Source organism: Macaca fascicularis, chromosome 11, assembly GCF_037993035.2.
Source record: "Macaca fascicularis isolate 582-1 chromosome 11, T2T-MFA8v1.1".
In the NCBI taxonomy this organism is placed as follows: domain Eukaryota; kingdom Metazoa; phylum Chordata; class Mammalia; order Primates; family Cercopithecidae; genus Macaca; species Macaca fascicularis.
The window spans coordinates 76,512,172-76,530,029 of record NC_088385.1 but is presented as its reverse complement, the minus strand read 5'-3'; the positions used below and the strand labels follow the sequence as shown (position 1 = coordinate 76,530,029).

Below are 17,858 nucleotides of genomic sequence, written 5' to 3'. Positions count from 1 at the left end.
AGTACATAATTCATTTTCACTTGAATACAGTTCAGGCAAGTACACTAACCAATTCATTACCATAAAAAAACCTTTGTATTAGGTTTGCATTCAACTCTGACATTTTAATCAGTAACTATTTATGATTCTTTCTTCTATCCCATGTACTATGAATTCACCTCTCTACATCCTGAAGGTTCGCTGAATCATGAAATGTAAAAGCATTTGCATTTCTGGAAATACAAAACAGTACAAATCCTATGAAGGAAAATTTAGCAATAACTACAAAATGATGTTAAACCTGTGATCAAGCATGCCACTCCTGGGGTTTTATCCTAAAGATAAACTGGCAACATGAAAAGCAGCACTCTTTGTAATAGCAAAACACTGATTTAATGAACCAGAGTACATCCTCATAATGAAGCACTGCACAGATGTAAAATACATATCCATATATCACTATGAAGTGACCTTGAAGATATACCAGTAAGTTAAAAAACAGGATAAATAACAGTAAACTACCTTTTATCTAAAAAAGGAGAATAAAAATACAAATATACATATATATATATAACTTTTTATAATAGAAAGGCTGGGTTCAGTGGCTCACACCTGTAATCCCAAAAACTTGACACACAGAGGCAGGAGGCCAGCTTGTGGCCAAGACTTAAAGACCAGCCTGGGCAACATAGTGAGACCTTGTTTTTACCAAACATTGTAAAATTAGCTGGGTGTGATGGTGCAGGCCTATAGTCCTAACCACTTGAAAGGTTAAGATGGGAGGATGGCTTGAGCTGAGGAATTTGAGGTTACAGTGAGCTTTGATCATACCACTGCACTCTAGCCTGGGTGAAAGAGCAAGACCCTGTCTCAAAAAAAAAAAAAAAAGAACAAAAGGAAAAAATGATTACCTACAGAAGGAGACAAGACACAGTGAAAAATATGAAAGCTAGACTTTTTTCTGAAAGTACCTTGCTTTACAGATTTGATTTTGAGCTTGCAACCATGTAAACAATAAAAATTAAAGTTTAAAAAAGAATCCCTAAACATAAAGCAAATAAACTTGTGTATTGAGATAGTAGCTCAACCACACAGAAATGAACTACTTCAAGTGATTTTAAAACACAACAATACAAATATGTATCCCCAACGGAATGTACTCTAAAAGCAAAAGGAAGAGAAAAAAGTCATAAACTATTTTCACTGTTAATAATAGTAGCAATAGTGATACTGTTATTCTGAAACTTTGTATAAGATGAAGCAAGTAAGTTATGCTAATGTCATTTGGATCTAAGATTTTCAGCATATTAGAAAAAATACAAATATAAAATCAAAGAATTTAAATCCTAGAGGCCTAAATTTGACTCAGAAACACCAGAAAAAAAATTCTAACTTTATCCAATGAAAAGGCATAGCAACACTGACCAATTCAGGAGTAATAAGCACCCATGTGCTCAGAGTAATACCACGTCCTCCAAAAAAGAACACAGGCTCCCTGGGAAAATGGCTGATTCCAGCCTGGGACAGAAACGGACGAAAGGACCCTGGAATATCTTGTTATACCAGAAAGCAAGTACACTATCAAAAACTACTGGACTGGTATCAAAAGGACTCCCACTAACCAAAAACAGGACAATCTGAACATCAAAAAGGATAATATCTGCAAAGAACTGAAAGGCAAATATTTTTAAATCCATGAGGTCATAATGACACTAAAAATAAAGCAAAGTACCTCACTGGCCTTCTTTGATCAATGCTATGGAACCAATTCATTATTTTCAAAACTGGTAAATAAAATGAAAGAATGAAGTATTTTATCTGGCTTTCCTGTACATCAAGGAACTGAACAGCTCATGAGAAAAAGTTCTTTTTAGCAGAATTCCATTTAATAAATATAACTTTGGAATCCTAATGAAATAATGGATTTAGGGCAGTAATTATTTAAATAGCTATTAAAACCGTAAGGTAAAAGGTTGTTTGAGGAACTTTATAGTTTAATCAATCAGAACGACAGTACCTGAACTCACTGATCACATCTTGTCACAAAAAGGGAGACAATCAAACATTATGTATATTATGTGGCAAATAAGAAATGATCATCACTGCCATTAATGAAGCATTCTGGCCCCTCTAAGAAAAAAAAAAGACCCCAAACCAAACAAGCCTCTTGATGGTCATCAGTTTATAGTAAATACAGAGGAGAAAGGAACATGTTAAATAACACACAGGGACAAAAACAGCAAAATCTAGACTTTGGGACACTCTCATCATAAACAAACCAGCTGGTTTTTCCAATAAACTGTTAAAAAAAAAAAAAAAGAGGTAGAGGAAATTTATAGACTTAAGAGAAATAACTAAACACAATCTGTGGGCCTTGTTTGGATTCTTCTTTGAATAAACCAACTGTAAAAACAAATTAAGTTATTAGGAATTATAGTTAATTTTAGGGATAATAATGGTATAATGGTTATAATTTTAAAATCCTTATCTTTTAAAGATATACACTGAAGTATTTATAGATGAAATAAGGTTACTTGGATTTGCTTCAAAATAATCCAGGGAGAGAGGAAGGGTACGGGGAGCCAAGGAGCCAAGTCATTCAACTACCCGCCCCAGTCTCACAGGAAGTTAAGGTGGCTCCTCCCATAACAGCTAGTATTTGTTGGGCACTTACTAAATATTAAGTATAGTGCATCTATGCTTGAGGAAACTGCAGCTTAGAGTAGTCAGAATTAAAGCCTACCGTTATTAGATTCTACCGTCCAAGCTCTTAACCACCACGACACACCTACTACTACAAGCAGAACTGCTTTACCACTCCATTGTTCCACTGTTCTAGTGAAAATGTTTCTCTTAGTTTTGAATTAAAATCCATCACACCTGCAACATTAACCCTATTTTTCCCACATATAAACACAGTATTTCAGCCATTCTTTCAGCAAATATTTACTAATGACCTACTCTGTATCAGGCTCTGGGGAAAGATGAAAAATCTACTCTCCCTTCAAACAGCCTAACAGAGTAGGAAACTGACAAGTAAAGGCAATGATACATGATAAATGCCACAGAAGATGCAAACAAACTCAGAGACCACACAGGAAGGACAAATAAATCAGAGGCAAAGGATTCTCGAAAAAATAAAGCCAAAGGAAAGATCCAAACAACGAGTAGGAAATGAGAAAGACAAAACCTCTGTAAGGGATTTCCAGACATATCTACCGTGTGAAAGCAAAGCATTTATACGAAACACAGATACTCCATTAGCTGGGGCATAAGCTATGAATATGAAGTACAAGTCTCCAAGACAGGCAGGTTTGAATCCCGCTTCTGTCAAATTACTGAGACAATCTGAGCCTAGGTTCTCCCATCTGGAAATCTGTGCCTTGGTTTTGCTACCTAACAGAATGAAAATTAAAAGGGATAATACTATATAACAGCGGTCCTCAACCTTTTTGGTCCCAGGGACCAGTTTCATGGAAGACAATTTTTCCACAGACAGGGCAGAGGGTGGGAGGGGATGGTTTCAGGAAGAAACTGTTTCACCTCAGATCATCAGGCATTAGATTATCTTAAGAATCACGCAACCTATCCCTCACATGTGCAGTTCACAATATGGTTCGCACTCCTATGAGAATCTAATGCAGCTGCTGAACTGACAGGAGGCGGAGCTCAGATGGGAATACTCACTTGTCCGCCACTTACCTTCTGCCACTTACCTCCTGCTGTGTGGCCCAATTCTTAACAGGCCACAGACCACTTCTGGTCCACAGCCCAGGGATTGGGGACCCCTTCTATATAGTACTTAGGACAATGCCTCTGAGCAGTGCTTCTAACCTATAATGTTTTCCTTCTGGGGGATATATTTAAACACTGTCTAAATTCAAGTCACTTCTGAAAAGGAGATTATTTTGAGGTTAAATTTAATCCCTTTTTCAAGCACGTGAAATTTCCATAAAACATAACTTACCTGGTAATGAGTTTCCAATCTCACTGGTCTGAAAATCTTTTGCCCTTTAAATATATAGAAGCTTTAAGATTTATTTCACATGCAACCTCTTTATAAGAGTAAAATAAACTACTATTTTTAAGCAGTAGTATCTTTTGCATTAAGCAATGAGTGATTCAAAAAGAACTAATTTCAATTGAAGATTATCCCAATTAATAAATTAAACTTGTCAAGGATCATGACCAATATGTAAAAAAGATGATCACACTAAATTCTTATGGGTGAATTACCAACACAACTTGGCTGGCCTTGTTACTGAGCTCCAGGTAATAAAGCCAACTGCAGACCACAAGAAAAAGTTGATTAAAACAATTTGCTTCTGATCCCCAATATGCATTTCCTGTTAATTTTTCTTTCTCAAAGTCAGTACTATCACAACAAAAGCAACAGCCAATCTTTACTGAAAGTTAACTATGTGTCAGACAGTGGTGCTAAGAATTTCATACATATTACCTCATTTAATAAATGCCTAGAAAGATCCTAATAACTCCTTATGAAATTTATTTATTCTAATTAAAGTGAATTTTTTAAATGTTTCTTGAAAACAAAAGGCATCCCTAGGACAACTCAAGAAATCAGGATTAATGGGAAAATATTTTCAGTGAAACATCTGAAGAATATGAATAAAATGAATATACGTATTTTAAATAAAATCTAGCAACTTGATTTATATCAGTAGTCCACAAGAAAAAATAAAATCCATTTTTCCACAAAATGCACATTCCCCTAATTTGGACTTACCTTGACAAATGGGAAACATAGGATTTTAATTTTAGAAAAATAAAAACTAAAGCTGTGATTTTTATCTTTTTTCATATCAATTTAAAGCATGTGAAAATTAAATAATTTGAATTCTATATTTACTAAAATTCCTCAAAGCACTACACTCAGAAAGTAAATCATTTCCAACAAAGGAGGTAATATGGTAACACAGCAGAGTAGAAGCATCAGTACTTGAAGAAGAAAGCTAAGGCTCCTGATCAAGCTCTGAGCTCTATCTATAAACCTGGGCAGGTAACTTATCTGAGCCCAAATATATTCATCTATTTCATTGTAGAACTGAATCAAATAATCCTGGTAGATAAAGCAGTATACTCTTCTACTAGAAGAAAGGCCAATAGGGTAACTTAGCCAGTATTCACTACCTCACCAAATAGCTTGTACTCTGGAATCAGTCTCAAATCTTGGCTTAACCAGTTACTAATAAAGTGACCTAGAGATCTAAGTCTCAATTTCTCATCTGAAAATGGAGATGACAGGTTGAGCACAGTGGCTCATGCCCTAATTTTAGCACTTTGGAAGGCCAAGACAGGAGGGCTGCTTGAGCCCAAGGAGTTTAAGCAATAACCCAAAGCAACATAGCGAGACCCCGTCTCTATAAAAAATTTAAAAATTAGGAGTGGGTGGTGCCATACACCTGTGGTCCCAGCTACTTGGGAGGCTAATGTGGGACGATAGCCTGAGCCAGGGAGGTTGAGGCTGTAGTGAACTGTGATCTGCCACTGCACTCCAGCCTGGGCAACAAAGAAAGACCCTCTCTCTCTCTCTGTCACACACACACACACACACACACACACACACAAAAGTAAGGGGAGATAACTGTACTATCTCCTAAGGTAGTCATGAGAATTAAAGGACTTAGCACCGTACCTGGCACTTACCAATTAAGATTGGCTGTTACTATTATAATGATCTCTAGGGCATTTCCTTAATACTTGCCATATATTTTGATCATACTGTATCAGCACAAGCACTATCACTAACAACAAAAAGCAATGTGTTGAGTTTGGGTTTAAATAAAATATTAGCAATTAAAAGCTTATTGTTTTGAATGATTTTCCTCAAAAAAAGTAAACATCTATATATTATACCGTAGTACAATTTTGTTTTACTATTATCACAATAATAGAAATTAAATATTCCAAGGCATGTCAAAAGAAAAGGTTTAAAGATTATGTAAGCACTATTTTCCTCTTTCACTTTATTCACAGACAGTTGTGGAAGGGGGGCAGGGAGGAAAGTATAGACGCTTTTTAAATTCCCAAATGACTTCTTAATTTAACATGAATCATGAAAGAAACAGTTTCTGAGATTAAAAATGAGACTGCTACTTCAATAGCATATAATTGAACTGTGATAAATTCCATCAGTTACAAATTCTATCACTTCTTTAAAAACCTTCAACATTTACTATATATATTAAATACATTTATTTTATACATATATGTGATAAATTATATTTATTCTTGTTGGAATGGAAGGATGATCGCCAGCTTCAATTCCTCTGGGCAAATCCTGGTACTAAGTTCCAAGAATACAGGTACAAATGGACCAAAGATATAGCACACAGTCTCTACGAGCCACTGCGAGATTATTCTGAGAGTTGTGGGGAGGGAAGGGGGAAGAAGAAGAATGTTTCAGGGAGAAGTAAAATATAAGTCAGATTTTAAGTGCTGAATACAAGTCCAGGATCCCCTAGACGCGCAAGGGGAATAGGATAGGACAGTCAGGGAATAAGGGTCTGGCACTAATAAAACTAACAAAGGAGAGAGTAACAGAAAAGCAGGCTGGAGAGGCGGACTGTGAGAGACCATTAAAAGCCTTCTTTAAAAGAGAAAATGCTGCTTAAAGTTTATCCTGAAGAGATGCTGAGATCTACATTTTAGAAAGTATAGATGCCTTGTAATATAGTCATTTAAAAATGACTCCCAAGGCAATGAGAACTTTACTAGAGAGACTAGAGGCCGTTTAAAGGATTACTGTCTGATCTAATGCCAAGGTCATGGACTGGAAATGAGGGGATGGAGGCATATACACATATGGAAAGCATTCAGAAAATCTTCATTTGTATCTTCAGAGCATTCATTTGAAATGGTTCTTATCCCTATTTTACAGATATAAAAAACTGAAGCTCAGAGAGATTAATGTTGTCAAATAGCCAAAAAGTAACAGAGCTAGTATTCAAACTCTGGTGTGTCTGACTCTAACCCCTAACTCCACTACATCTGAGATACACTTAGAAGGTGAAGTGGATAGGGACTAGGGAGATGGGAATACAGGTTAAATCACAGCAAAGAATCTCTAAGAAGTGAACAATCCTGGGTTCAGCAAACCACCATGGCACACGTATAGTTATGTAACAAACCTGCATGTTCTGCACATGTATCCCAGAACTTAAAAGTATAAAAAAAGTAAACAATCCAAACAGAATAATTATGTTTAATCTCTGAACCCTTCTCTTACTTACACAAAGACAAAACTGAAGTTTCTCTAAAGCACTGCTATTGAAATGAGCATCTGCTATTGCTTTGTGTTCTATTATTTTCTTGAAGTTGACAACCGAGTGATTCTTCCAATTGAAGCCCCCGTTCGCATAATAATTATTTCCCAGGACGTCTTACACTCATGAACTGTCCCCACACTAGGATTAAAAACAGACGCAGTCCCCGGACGCTTAAACCAAACTACATTTACTGCTATACGACCAGGCGTCTACTATGGATGATGCTCAGAAATCTGCGGTGCCAACCACAGCTTTATATCTATCTTCGTAGAACTAATTCCACTAAAAATTTTTGAAATAGGACCCATATTTACCCTATAAACTTACCACACCCTACTCCATACTCTTAATACACCTTCACCACATAAATCTCTACAAAATCTCTCTATAGACCCACTGTACAGCTGCCCCAGCATTAACCTTTTAAGTTAAAGACCGAGAGAAACAACGCCTCTCTACAGTGAAACGCCCCAACTAGATACATCTACGTGACCCAGCATCATCATATCCATACTCCTCACACCATACCTCACCATCCAACTAAAACTATTAAGCACAAATTGTTATTCACCCCTCTCGAAAAAAAAATTGACACACAAAACTACAACCCTTGAGAATCAAAATGAACGAAAATCTATTTACCCCATTCATCGCCCCAACAATTCTAAGCCTGCCTGCTGTAGTCCCCATCATTCTGTTTCCCTCCTTACTAATTCCAACTTCCAAGCACCTTATCAACAACTGACTAATTATCATCCAACAAAAATTAATTCAACTTATCCTAAAACAAATAATAACAATTCACAATACCAAAGGACAAACCTGATCCCTCATACTAATATCCCTAATTACATTTATTACCATAACCAACCTCCTCGGACTTCTACCTCACTCATTTACACCAACCACCCTATATTATTGTTGTTATCATTTCCTCCTCTGTTTTGCTACTATGCCAGAATTTAAAATATTTATTTGGCTCCTTACAGGATTTGGAAAAAAACAGCATATAAATCAAAATAAACAGAAACTTGAATTTACTATAGTACCTATATCCCTGTGTATTTTCTTTAAAAGTATAGATATTTTATATCAAGGAATTAGTGTTAATTTTTTAAGTTTGTAATAACAAAAGCAGAAAATGTAGATTAAAATGAAAAAATAGATAAAAAACAAAGTTTGTAAAACTACTGTAGTTAACTGCTCTTATCTTTGGGAAATCCATACTGAAATATCTACAGGGGAAATTACACAGGACTTGCAATTTGTTTCAAAATAATATAGAAGTGGGAGAAGCGGATGGACGAGGACTGATCATTGTTGACAGTTACTGGGCTACATGATGGAAACTTTCAGGTTTATTACACTATTGTGTCTACTTATCTTATTTGAAACTCTCCGTAATTATAATGCTCTCAAAATAAAAAGGGAAGTTCAAAATTTATTCCAATACTGTATAATAAAAGAGGAAAAAACAAAACAAGTATATATAAAAAGTCATTTTTTTCATTAGCTTTCATAATAATGTTAAAGTTGGCTTCCCAAACTAGCATTTTAGATATGACCAGAAAAATCGCATTTATCTTTTAAGAAGCGTTCTCTGTCTATAAATGCGAATGTAATTAATAGCCCAAGGGCAAAATTAGTCAAATGATCAATTAGGCTACACAATTTTCCCATTTTTATTAAAACAGATCACAAATGAATTCCCACTAATTCCACAATACTTTTGTTTTTGTTTTTGTTTTTGAGATGCAGTCACGCTCTGTCGCCCAGGCTGGAGTGCAGTGGCACAATCTCGGCTCACTGCAACATATGTCTCCTGAGTAGCTGGGATTACAGGCGCCCGTCACCACACCCAGCTAATTTTTTGTATTTTTAGTAGAGATAGGGTTTTGCCATGTTGACCAGGTTTGTCTCAAACTCCTGACCTCAAGTAACTGTCAGGAGTAACTGTTAATCGTTTAAATTAACAGAACACTGCATGTTCTCACTCATAAGTGGGAGCTGAACAATGAGAACACATGGACACAGGGAGGGGAATATCACACCTGTCGGGTCTGTCGGGGAGTTGGGGGCAAGGGGAGGGATAGCATTAGGAGAAATACCTAATGTAGATGACGGGTTGATGGGTGCAGCAAACAACCATGGCACGTATATACCTATGTATACAAACCTGCACCTTCTGCACATGTATCCCAGAACTTAAAAGTATAATTTTTTTAAAAAACCATTTTCCAAAATTTTTTTTCTCAATAATGGAAGCCTCATTTTATATATCCTCTTAAGAATATATGCCAACTAAACATTCAATAGGCGCTGAAGTATGCACTGACTGAATAAACAAGAGTCTTTAGAGAACGAATGAATAGCAAAGCAGTAAAGAGTGGAGACAGTTATTCAGGCTACATTTTTGCTGAAAAAGATAGAAATGAAACAGTAAGTACCTCGTGAGAGTATCAAAACTGGAGAAATTGAAGTTTGAGAAAACCTGAGCATTTTAACAGACTAATTTCAGAAAACCTTCCTTCTAGTTCAGATTCTGTCACTGACAAGCTGTGCGAACTGACACAAGTCATTTAATCTCTCTAAGCTTCAGTTTTGACATCTATAATGGTAGTGGTATTATCTCCCCTGCCTACATTTGAGAAAATCAAATGGCACATCAATGTAAAAATGTTGTACACGTTGTAAAGCACAATACAAATGTACGATTTTATAAAGATCTAAGAAAAAAAAAGTAATGGGGGGAAATAGCAAAAGCATACTGAAGGAGATGGGTCTTACAAATCAGAAGGAACTTTATTTATCTTAGATAAAAGGGAAAGAAGGGGAAAACTAGTCTTTCTGAGGCATGTGGTTCAAATATGATTCTTTTCCCCACAGGGAACTGATACAAATTTGCTTATTGTTTTTTCAAACTTATTTTGGTTTTTCTTTTATACTTTATCCTTATCTGACAACCAGGTGCCCCCAAACATTCAATACTATTACTTTTATCTGGGCATATCAAATTACAATTCACTTATTTAAGTGGTTCTAAGCTATCATCTGTATGCTCCTTTATGCTTATAGGGCATTCTCACATTCTTGAATAGAGTTTCTTTATACTAAAAACTGTCAATTCATATACTTATATCCGTACCCCTGAAGAGAATTTCATCAACTTGCCATTATGCTTATATTTACAATCCTGTTGTTAACTACAAGCATCAAATCTTCCATGAACTTGAACTATTTGAATAATTTTCATTCTTTTTCCTCTAAGTAATATCACTTTATGGCTATAGTTATCTAATTTCATGTTGCCTATATTCTAAGATAAATCAGATTACTTTTTCCACTTTTCTCTAACCAAGACTAAGATGTAAGCTCATAAAACTACCTCATTTAGTTGTAAGTTGAAAAAGAAAGCGGAAGGGAAAATAGAGATAGCAAGTGAATGCTCCCAGTTGTGTAAGTATCTTCCTCTTCCTTCCTCTGTCCCTTCATTTCTCATTCAATGTTCATTTCAATTTCTGCTGCTAGATCAGCTTCAATACACTCTAACATTCTTCAACTGATCATCCATCACCAAACACAGCACAGTACCTACCAGGCCCAATGTTAAAGCTATAAAATGAGGTAAGCCCTACTCTCAAAGAACCTGTAGACTAAAGGAAGAGACCACCTTGTCAACAAACATGTTTCTAGGTCCCTAGAAACAGTTACAAATACAACACAAATATCAAAGCTCATAAATACCAAAAAAGAGATACTCAGTATTACAAAAGCATAAAATTTTTTATAAGAGTACTACCTGGTACAATTAAGGATAGCAGTACCAAAAAAGGACAAACTAGCTAGAAAGCAGTTTACAAAAGCTCAGATATTTTGTTTTTAGGATATTAAATGCATAGTAACCAATTTACTATGCTTTGTTGAACTGCATCTTAATCAGAATTATATTGGACAAAAGTTTAGTTTGAAAAAGTGTACTCCCTTGGAATATCTTCAAAGCTTTCCCTCATTACCTCAATGCACAAATATCTCTACCCACTACCCATCTGTTCTTCCTCTCCACTACTCAACTATCCTAGCACTTCGTCTTAGTTGACATTCATTAAAATATGTAACGTGTGTTCTACATTTTGAAGAACTTATAAAAGATATGGGAATGATTATAAGGCCCCACCTCCCATATTCCTTAAGAATTGTTTCCTTTAACCCCTACTGTGACTTGCAGAGTAGATGCTCAATTGAGTATATGATTTAAAAAAATCTCTGGTGACACATGAGAATTACATATTACATTAATATTACATATCTCATAAAAGCTAAATTACAAACAGTTCTTCAGCATTATAAGCTACACACAAAGAAGTAATAATGCAGTGATTATAAGCAAATAATTCTTCAGCATTACCACTTATACAGAGTGCAGTGGTTAACAGCACAGACATGGAAGACAAACTGACATCTAATCCAGACCTGTCACTTAATTAATTATATGACTTTGAGCAAACTACATAAGGTCTCAGCGTCTCAATTTTCTCAACTACAAAATAGGGATAAAGTATTATCTCCTAGCTCACTGTGAGAGTGAGTGAGTTAGTATAAAGCTTGTACCAGGACTTGGCTTGATAAGCACTAGACTTCAAAGTAACTGTAGTAGCAAGGCTGGTATCACCGTCATTAGAAAACCTGGGTATTTTTAAACCAGAAATACAAATGGTAACACTTGTCACTCTGTGTGCCTCCTTATAGTTACAAAGTTCTTTAATAGAAAGTGCAGACTGGGAATGTAAGGAATAAGAGCACTAAGTTCCATTTTGGGCAGTTGGATACAGTTTTTAATACCGGCTCTATCACTGGCCAGCTGTACGACCACCTACAACTAAGTAACTACAGACAAGTTACCGCAACTTTCTAAGCCTCCATTTCCTGATTTGTAAAATTTGACAGTCACCTATATCCCAGGAATGTCCAGAGGACTGAGGAGTCAAGGTATGGAAAACAAGCACGCACAGTGCCTTGCACACAAGCAAGCTCACATTGGTTCCTTCTCCCCTTCCCCACATCTCTAATGGAGTATCTTATTAAATCCTCATCTCACCACTATGAAGTTCATATTAGGTTGAAACATAAAAAACAGCAGAATATTAGCAATTTCAACCTAATAGTATTTCCACTGACAAATGGAGAAAATAAGCTCAAATAGGTTAAATGTTTTACTCAAGGTTTTATGCACAGTAAGTGATGGAACTGAACATTAAATAATTTTTCATTCAGCCAGCTCACTAATTTGTTCACTGACTCCTGCTGAGGGGGAAAAAAATATACTAACTACTATAATGCATATAAAACTACTGTAATCTACAAAGTATTTTTTCCTGCCATGTTTAAAAAATGAGGGGGTGAAACAGATTTCTAAGAACATTTCCATTTTAAAAATTATTTGCAGAGGATGTGTGTGTTGGGGGAGGATGAGGGTTTACACAAAATCAAAGGTAAAGAATATTAAAGGAAGCATATGGATAATTACACTAATTCAAAAAGTACAATAGGATCTATTCAGAAAACCCACAAAGCAGCTAAACATTAAATGGCCATCCTGGTGAAAGGTTACAAGTATTCAATACCACAGATGAGTTGTCTGCCAAATACGGAAGGAAGATTTATATTAAACACTTTGGTTCACAAAGGTATACATTAATATATAACATTACTGCAATGGAAAAAAATGAAAGGCTTTTCCTTCAATAGTTAAAAAATGGACTACTTAACTGTATAACTGTTTATTTCTATAAATTCCACAAGGGCTTTAGCATTAGATCACATAAGCCATATCTGGAATACAATGTCCAAACATGAAAAGTCCTATCAAAATGCACAGTACTAGTAAATAAATAACAAATGGTAATAGTACAAGGCCCCATAAAACTGGTGAAATATTTAACAGTATCAAATATTTACTACGATTGGTCTACAACCCTATTCTGCCTCTTTTCTCCTTGATTTGTCATTCACCACTGGGGGAAAAAAAAAAAAAAACCTTCATGAACAACAAAATGAGAAAAAGGATAATGAACAAGAACTGGGTCTTTCAATTGATTTACAAAGGAACAGTTTTGTTGTAATCCTCTTACGGGCCCCTCCTCCAATTATGCAATCATTCCACTGCAAGAGATTACAAGGCTTTTAACCCGACAGTGAAAGGAAGGAGTTGGGGTGAAACATGAGAGTGTATAACAGGTAGCCTCCGAACAGGCAACATTTCCATGAAACTAAATTGCCTCTCAGTAATCAGTACTAACTCAGCGCTCTTGTCTTTCAAGACCTTACCCTTTAGCCATTGCAGATATATCTTTTTTTAATCCCATAACAACCGGCAACTCTTTACATGCTGCGGCTTCCACCCAGCATCAATTCTGGAGCGAGGAAGCTCGCGCTTCCCCGGGCGGTCGGGGCGAGTTTTCAACGCTGGGAGGGCAAAGCCGTGCAATCCCATCCGTGCAGCTCGTCTCAACTCCCCCGAACACAAGTCTGGCTGCAAGGAGCTGCCTCTTCGGACGCGACTCCGGGCGCCTGCCCGGAATTTCCCACCAGGTTTCACCGAAACCTCCCGAGGGTGACCTCTACGCCTCAGCACGGTGCCTCTAGCGTCGTTTCCTAAGACTGGGGCACGAAACCACCCCAGGTCCACAGCTATTGCCCCGTCCACAGCCCTGCCGCGCGGCGCCCGGTGTTGTGAGCGGCTTCCGACTTGTTCGGGAACTCCGTCTTCATCCCCTTCGCGACCCCGGCCTTCCGCTCCCGGCCGCTCCCGCCCGCCGCCAGGTAACCCGCCGGGCTCCGGCTCCCTGCCCCGGGCGCGCGGGACCGCGCAGTTAATGTGTAACGCGCCCGTGCCCGGGGGAGGAGCCGCCGCCCGGCGCCCACCAGCAGCCCAGGGGGCGGCCGGCTGACCCGGGGCGCCGAGGTCCCCCCACACGCCGCCCCCAAGACCCCGGAGCCCAACTGCCCACGCGGAGAGCGCGCTCACCGGGCCGGGGCATCCCGCCAAACCCCCGCGCGCCGCGCCCTCCACGGCGCCGGCACCTGCACCTGCCGCGGCCGCCCCTCCTGGCCGACTCGCCGGAGGCGGGCGCGCGGGCGCCGAGGGGGGCGGTGCTCCACGCTCCGGGCCTCTCCCTCCCGCGGCCGCACTCACCTGACGAACCCACCGCGGCCGCTGCCGGCGCTCACGGGCGCTCACAGAGCCGCAGAGAGCGCGCCCCGAAGCAGCGAGAGGCGGAGGAGGACGGCGAGCCCTTGCCGCTACACTCCACGGTGGCGGGCTCACTACGCCGGCAGCCGCCGAGGGAACGCGGGACTGCGCCTGCGCCGGAAGCGGGGCCGGGGCCCGGGGCCGGGAGCCGGGAGCTGGGAGCGGCCGGTCCTCACGGAGGGTGGGCGGGGCGGGGGGGTGTGGCCGGCAGGGGCGGGGCGGGCCCGGCGTGGGGCCTGGGGGCGGACGCGCTTCCGCGCCCCCTGGCGCCAGGCGGGGCTCGTCGCAGCTGTCACGGGCCTGGCCCCAGGTTCCTCCGCGGGCGGTTTCCCTGGGAACAAGGGCGAGCCCGAGCTGCGCTGTTTCCCGGGGCCCGAGAGGCCACCTCAGGTTGACTTCAGGCATGTTGGGCTCTCCAGAAGGGAGAAGAGGCACCTTCGCCGTGAGTTGAGGACTCCTAGAACCAACCTGAGACTCCGCGGCCATATACATCTTACGACGTGTGTGTGTGTGTGGCGGGGGATGGGAGGGGAGGAATCCTGTAGAACCCAGATCCCATCATTCCAGCAACTGCCAGAGCGTTCGAGAATGTCACGCCTGTACCTGTCTTCTCTCATCTTTTGTGCCAACTGTTTTATCAAACTTCCACCCCACTTTAAGTCTTCCAGGTAGGAAAAATACAGAAAGAGCCAAGATCCCAAAAATCGGAAAAAATAAAGAGGCAGTCATAGTATGTGTCTCTATGTTTAGCAAAAGAGAAACGTGCAATTTATGTGATACACATATTGAATAGAACCATCATTCTGGGTATTAATCTCATCTATTAGAGGCAGTAAAGAAAAGTAGACTATGTGTATGGCTGTTGGAGTCAGAATTACTGGGTTTGAGCCTGCCACCTGCTAGCTGAGTGACCTTAGGCAAATGAATCTCTAGCCCCAGTTTTCTCATCAGTGAATGAGTATACAAGAACCTCCCTCGCTAAGTCATTGAGAGTTTAAATGACTTAATTCATGTAAACACTTTGCATACTTCATGACACAGGGTGCCTGATGAATATTAGCTATTGTTATTATACCATTATAACTATTATCATGCATCTGTAATCCAGAAACCTAGAAAGTCAGTTTTTCTTATTTTATACCCCGTCACCAATATATCACCAAGTCTTATTCATCCTAATTTCTAAATAATTCTTAAATCTATCTTACCTGATATTCATTGCCATTAGAAATGACCTTTCTTATTAACGGACTCCTAACTGTTCTCCCTTACACCACATAGCTGGTCATTCATTCATCAAACATTTTATTGCACTCCATCTGTGTGCTTCCTGTTAGACATAGGGACAGAGAAACCATTACAAAGTCCCCACCATTCACGGACTCAAACATATATAGGGAGACAAGTATGTCAGTAATAGCTACGTTAAATGAATAAATTAAATATACAGCAAACCACTTGGGCTCCCCAGTCTTGCTGTACTCACAACCCTGTATTTCCATATGCTGTTTCTTTTTATGTCTTGATCTCCTACCTTTTCCTTGCCTTGCTAGTTATTTGTTATTCATTATTTATCCTAGACATCAATTCCCCTGTGAACCCTTCCCTGTTGGCCACTCAGCCCTATCCCAGCCACTCCAGTATGGGCTAAGTGCCCCTACCAGTGCTTCCATAACACCGTATCTCTTTGTAATACTTATCACATAGAGTTATAATTGTAGCTGTATTTCTCCATTTTCCTAGACTGTGAGCTTTTTGAGAACAGGCACAAGGTCTGACATGCAGTGGGACTGACTCAGTAAATGCAGAATGAGTGAATGGTATGCATGCAGAGTGCAGTCTTGGTGTGTGAATGTTTAGAGGATAAGTCCTGTGATATATTCTACATAAGACCTAAGACATCGTGATCTACAGGAAATAGTAAACAGTAACCATATGCCTGAGGCCTGTGTTGGTCCATTTACAAATCACCTACCATCCATGAGGCTTTTTGAAATATACTGAAAGATGTTCCTCTTGAGTACGTAACCTGTTAGCACTGTTTGAGAAGAGTGACATAGATTGTTACCTATAATAATACTTCAGTGTTCTTGCAGCACAGAGACCAAGATACATTACAGAATGTTAGACACTCAGAATCTCAGCCTACAAAGTATGTAAAGTACTGTGAGCATCTTAAGTTTGATAGCTTACCCACATATGAAAAGGACAGCTATTTCACAAAATTTAAAAATGTGAAAGATCTGGACAGGCACGGTGGCTCATGCCTGTAATCCTAGCACTTTGGGAGGCCAAGGTGGGCAGATCACTTGTGGTAAGGAATTCAAGACCAGCCTGGCCAATGTGGTGAATCCCCATCTCTACCAAAAAACAAAATACGAAAATTAGCTGTGCATGGTGGCGCACGCCTATAGTCCCAGCTACTTGGAAGACTGAGGTGGGAGAATCACTTGAACCCAGGAGGCGGGGGTTGCAGTGAGCTGAGATGGCGCCACTGCACTCCAGCCTGGGTGAGTGAGACCCTGTCTCAAAAGAACAAAACAAAAGGCCACGTGCAGTGGCTCACGCCTGTAATCACAGCACTTTGGGAGGCTGAGGTGGGCAGATCACCTGAGGTCAGGAGTTCAAGACTAGCCTGGCCAACAGGGTGAAACCCCATCTCTACCAAAAATATAAAAAATTACCGGGAGTGGTGGCCAGAGCCTATAATCCCAGCTACTTGGGAGGCTGAGACAGAAGAATCACTTGAACCTTGAATCACTTGAACTCGGGAGGTAGAGGTTGCCTCGAGCCAATCGCACCATTGCACTCCAGCCTGGGCGACGAGTGAGACTCCATCTTAGTGAGACTCCATCTCAAAAAGAAAAAAAGTGAAAGATTTTATAGTGTGCTCAAGATTGCCTTTTTCTCTTTATGTTTTTCTCTTTATTTTTTAAAAGTGTAAATTATAAAAGTAATGTCAATTATAACATAAAATAACATTTTTTTTTATCTTAAGACTTTCTCATTTATACCTTGGGCCGGAAAAAAAGGAGATGAGTGCAAAGATACAGAAATTTTAAGTCGAACAAACCATTCTAAGGTTGTTACCCTTAGTTATAACTTTTATTACTTGTTTGCCTCCGTTTTGTTTTCAGAGTTAAGAAAATGTGTATTTTCATGGTATTTTCCAGTTGCAAACTGACTTCATATTAATGATTATGTGAGTCTTGTACAAAAAAGAATTTGATGCAGGTGGAAAGGTAGTTATTCTTCATTTTTGTGGATGGGGAGCCTAGGCCACCAGAGTTAGGGCCCTGCTGTTTGGAACGCAGGTGAATATCTTATAAATGAATGAAGTG

General features: G+C 39.4%; 1 protein-coding gene across 9 annotated transcripts in view; it reads right to left on the bottom strand.

Moving 5' to 3' along the window:
- The window catches only part of RAB3IP (RAB3A interacting protein), a 65,676-nt gene extending 51,081 nt beyond the window's left edge, over positions 1 to 14,595 (bottom strand). For 4 of the 9 annotated variants that reach the window (XM_065524562.2, XM_074007402.1, XM_074007401.1 and 1 more), the window contains exon 1: positions 14,461 to 14,595. Coding sequence is in view for 3 of the 9 variants with exons in the window: in XM_005571521.5 (XP_005571578.2) it covers positions 13,593 to 13,630 (38 nt within the window). In the remaining 6 variants the exon portion in view is untranslated. Of the gene's footprint in view, positions 1 to 13,592; positions 14,118 to 14,292; positions 14,384 to 14,460 lie in introns of those variants that run through there. The other 5 variants (XM_005571521.5, XM_015431195.4, XM_045365605.3 and 2 more) reach the window with 2 other exon arrangements.
- Between the last annotated feature and the right edge of the window lie 3,263 nt (positions 14,596 to 17,858).